The sequence below is a fragment of the Helianthus annuus genome, chromosome 15 (assembly GCF_002127325.2).
Source record: "Helianthus annuus cultivar XRQ/B chromosome 15, HanXRQr2.0-SUNRISE, whole genome shotgun sequence".
Taxonomy (NCBI): domain Eukaryota; kingdom Viridiplantae; phylum Streptophyta; class Magnoliopsida; order Asterales; family Asteraceae; genus Helianthus; species Helianthus annuus.
The window spans coordinates 116,144,722-116,149,168 of record NC_035447.2 but is presented as its reverse complement, the minus strand read 5'-3'; the positions used below and the strand labels follow the sequence as shown (position 1 = coordinate 116,149,168).

General features: G+C 34.2%; 1 protein-coding gene across 1 annotated transcript; it reads right to left on the bottom strand.

The window, feature by feature from the left end:
- Positions 1-1,109: 1,109 nt before the first annotated feature.
- On the bottom strand, positions 1,110-3,583 carry LOC110872579 (homeobox-leucine zipper protein HOX16). The gene is made up of 5 exons (XM_022121396.2): positions 3,043-3,583; positions 2,201-2,334; positions 1,869-2,108; positions 1,263-1,632; positions 1,110-1,212 (listed from the first exon to the last, which is right to left on the bottom strand). The coding sequence occupies exons 1-4, from the start codon at positions 3,113-3,115 to the stop codon at positions 1,264-1,266; spliced, it is 816 nt and encodes a 271-aa protein (XP_021977088.1). The 5' UTR covers positions 3,116-3,583; the 3' UTR covers positions 1,110-1,212; position 1,263.
- Between the last annotated feature and the right edge of the window lie 864 nt (positions 3,584-4,447).

Below are 4,447 nucleotides of genomic sequence, written 5' to 3'. Positions count from 1 at the left end.
CTCTAATGTAATATGAGATATGAAAATGAGGTTTGTATATATAGTCGTGGTCTTTGGCTCCCTTTGATCGGTCGTAAGGTTTAGAATCAAAACCTGTTTCAGGTCACGGATTTAACTTTCTGTAACGTCAAGTTAAGGTAGCACGTATGTTCTGCTTTCTTGTAAAGATTAAAATGTTTTAAGAAGTTTTATGCACTTGTATAATTAGTAGTTATTACGAGATGTTTAACCAGAGAGCACTTGCTTTTATAAAAGTGCAAAAGTTTTTCTTTGAAGTTATTGATGATGTTTTTATTGATTACATGTAACTGAGGAATAGTAACTCTTATCAGTTATAACTGACAAAAAAAATATAACATTGAGCATTGGGGTTGGGGATACTTACAAAGGTTCTATATATCTGGTGAATTAATTCTACAAGCATGATTACAGAGAGACCATTAGACTCACAAGAAGCCATTAAGCCAAATAACTCTTCATGCCTTTTATAGAATTTATAAATCGAAGATTTTTCTTAATTATTACTTTGCTAAGATTTGTTAGACGGTACTTTCAATCTTAATACTACATGTTCATATATGCAAGCAAATGATCACATATATCAAGCATCAAGAGAAGAAAAATCTGCAAAAGGTAATAATATATTAGGTTTGATTTTCCCTAAAATTAAACATTACAACGCTTAATTTTAACTTGTCAAACTAAATTGAAGAATTAAAATATAACATATGCATTAGAATTGATTCCACACTTGTTACAATTGGATAACTCAAGTCAATTCACAGAATTTTGTCTTTTAGATTTCATCAATTTTTTTCCTATGGATCATGTAGCAGCGAACGGTTCGCTAAATTTCAGTTCGGACCAAAGCATAAGCAATGAAAGGTTAAACTTCCCAAAAACCTCTACTTTTTCTGTTTTAAAGTAATGAATCACTCTGTTGTTATCTTTCCTCCAAAAAAAACTTGACCACTCCTCAAGAACCAAGGCCACATTCTCTGTCTTCTTCTAACATATTCTTCTTGATAAGGTTCATAAAAAAACCGATGCTCTAAGACAACAAACTAACTTATTTCAGTATTACATTATATTGCAAGTTCTGCACATTGTCCATGGAATGACATCAAAAGATCATATCATTATTGTACTTGGGTCTCATTTTTAAGCTCCAAAGTAGAATTAACAGCTTTAAATAGAAGAACATACAACAACTCTAGTACTTTAAATTCATCCATTACATATAATATATATTTATATTTATGTCTAGGACCAAACCCACCAGCCTAGCCCATTGTCTTCCACATGATCCGCAGCTTCAAACGTGTATCGAAAACGGTTCTGCCCATCATCACTGCCGTCATCTTCTTCAGACTGATCCACAGGTACTACATATTCATGAGGGTAATCATCATCAGGGAAATACGAATCACCACTGTCCACAAGTTGTGGGCCTTCATGATCATCAACCACTGCACTTCCACCACTACCCGTACTAAAGTGGTCCTCCACTTTTACATTGTCTGATGGAACTGCCACATCTCCGCCTTCCTCAACGGCTGAGCCGGAGCCTTGACCGACGGCTGAGGTTTCCGACACCTCCTTTGACTGCATCTTCTCAGTCAAGGAAACAACCTGTAAAGATGTTACATTTTAGTGTGGAATATTAACACCTGTTATATATTCTTTTATTCTGTTAGACAAGTATCTAGTGATTCTTATTTGATTTATCATTTATATTTAACTTTGTCGGTCACTATTTTATCTTTGGTTTAAAAATCGGATGGTAATAGAATTTTACCATTCCATATAAAGAGATCTGTTTTCAGTTATTCAATACACAGAAAATATTATTCACCAATATACTGTACCTCAGCTTTGAGCTTTTCGTTTTCCTTGACGATGGACTCATAATCAGCCGTCAAGCTATCATAACAAGACTTGAGGCGATTGTAATCCCTTTCAAGTGTCTTAGTCTTACACCGTGCACGACGGTTCTGGAACCAAACCGCCACCTGTCTTGGCTGCAACCCTAGCTTCTTAGCCAGCTCGGTCTTCCTCTCTGGCTCCAGCTTGTTCTCCTCCTCAAAACTCATCTCCAGCATGTGTACCTTCAATCAATCAAATCAATACATAAGATACATAATTCGGTGTCAATTTCATATTTATTCGAATATCAAATGCGCATAATGGTAAATCAAACCTGCTCAGGGCTGAGACGCCGTTTCTTCTCTGTCAATTGCTCGTCGTAGTATTCTTCTTCCAATATGTCATCGAATGAGCTCAAAAACGGCCTCTTCTTCGAAGATTCCTCCATGTTAAACGCCATGCTCGTTCCTATGGGTTCGTCAATGAATTAATTAACACAGTACATGATTACTATTAATATGCAGTTATTACTAGCAATTAATTGCTAATCACGGTCAAAAAATACTTGCAGAACTAAAACTGAGAAAACAACCGTCTATAGAAATGCAACAATTAACTCGTTCTGTTGATTTGCGTCATCAACGAACTGATTAACAGAAATCATGATTAAAACTGATTTACAGTTATTACATGCTATCAAATTGCTAATTACAATCGAAAAGTGAGTAGAATTGAGAAAACAAACGTCTATTGAAATGCAACAATTACTTAATCTGTTGATTTGCATCACACAAATCGAATCGATTAATAGAGAATATGATTACGATTAATATGCAGTTATTACTAGAGATCAATTGCTAATGATAGTCGAAAATTGAGTAAGATTGAGAAAACAAACGTCTATTGAAATGCAACAATTACTCAGTTCTAATTGATTAACATATAACATGTTAATATGCTGTTATTACGAGTGATCAATTGCTAATTACAGTCGAAAATTGAGAAAACAAAAGTCTATTGAAATGCAACAATTACTTAAATCTGTTGATTTGCATCGTCAACGAATCGATTAACAGAGAATATAATTACTATCGATATGCAGTTATTACTAGTGATCAGTTGCTAATAACAGTGGATAATCACTTACAAAAAATGAGAAAATCGAACAATAATTACCTCGAAAATAGTTGTCTCCATTGAAAAGCATGTTGCTACTATTAGATCCGAAGAACAGACGACCAGATTCCATAACAAAAACGCTTCAATTCGTCCGAAACTATTAATACTATCACTGATCTACAACAGTTACCGGATACACGTATATATCACCTTATAAACAATCACAAACCCTAGGTCAGAGTTCGCGTAATACTATCAAATTAATTTATACAGTTATACACATAATCGTATACAACCGAAATGATTATCTATTAAAAAATCATGATCTTATGGCGGAAGAAGCTAGTGCTCCATAGCAATCTCGCCGGAGAGTCTAACGGACTTATGCAAAATCCCATCCTTCGAACGCCAGATCCTTAACTGTGAGTGAAACACTTATAAGTGATGTTTGTTTGGTGAATTGAACAGGAGAATTGACTTTTGTGTGTGTGTTTTGAGTAGTGACTGTCTGTGACCGGAGATGGTGATCGGAAAGCTAGATCTCGCCGGAGAGGGTTGATGATGTTTTTTTGCAACCGGAGGTGATTTACTACAAGTGCCTGTGATTTATAACAGATGGTTTGCGTTTTGGTACTATTTGTTTACAAGGTTTTCAGTATTTACCCCTCTAGTTTGAAGAATATCAGTTAATGTGTGTATTTTTTTGGTTTTCAAAACGTTGAGTGTCTTAAAGCACTAACTTAGGCTATAGATCTTGTTATTTCTTTTAAGCATGAGTTAGTTAGGTTTGTTTAAAGTGTTTAAAGTGGAAAGTTGGTTAGAGAGTTTTGTTACCAAATCGTCATAACATTTCGGCACCAAAGGTTTATACGAAAATAAGAGAATACAATAGAGTTGGATAAACTTTATACTTGACCGCAGGCTTGGACCCACTATGGTCTGTGTGGTGGCAGGCACCCACCTTAAAAAAAATTAGTGTATTATTTAGATAAAACACTCCGATCGTAATTCGCACCCACGAAAAATAAATTTTGGGTTTGCCATTGCTTGGTCGAACGTTAATATTGAAACCTAGTTATTTTGTTATTATTGTGAGGTCGGTGTTATCGGTACTTTTAGTTTGGTTTGGTTTAAATGTCTCATTATTGGTTTTAAGTAGATACGTAGATAACTAAACCAAATAACTTGATTTTTAAACTATCAAAAGCACCGACCATTTAGATAATTTTAGTTTCGTCATTATTTTTTATTGGTTTATTCATTGAGAAACATAAACTAAGCTAAAATAATAAAACTAAAATCACGTTATTACGTAACATAACGTGATTAAATAAATAATTGTCATCGCTACTTTTATTCAAAAATGGACAGACTTGTTATAAACGGAGATTATTTAACAATTTATTTATTTTAAAAATCGTCCAATCTACTAACATAAGTACACTTTGTTGAGAGACGATAC

Excerpts from the sequence above, each read along its gene's own strand:
- LOC110872579 (XM_022121396.2), bottom strand. The coding sequence starts at position 3,115 with ATGGAATCTGGTCGTCTGTTCTTCGGATCTAATAGTAGCAACATGCTT. Across the intron at positions 2,335-3,042 it reads TGGAGACAACTATTTTCGAG|GAACGAGCATGGCGTTTAAC; the intron begins GTAATTATTGTT and ends ACGAACCCATAG. Across the intron at positions 2,109-2,200 it reads GGCGTCTCAGCCCTGAGCAG|GTACACATGCTGGAGATGAG; the intron begins GTTTGATTTACC and ends GATTGATTGAAG.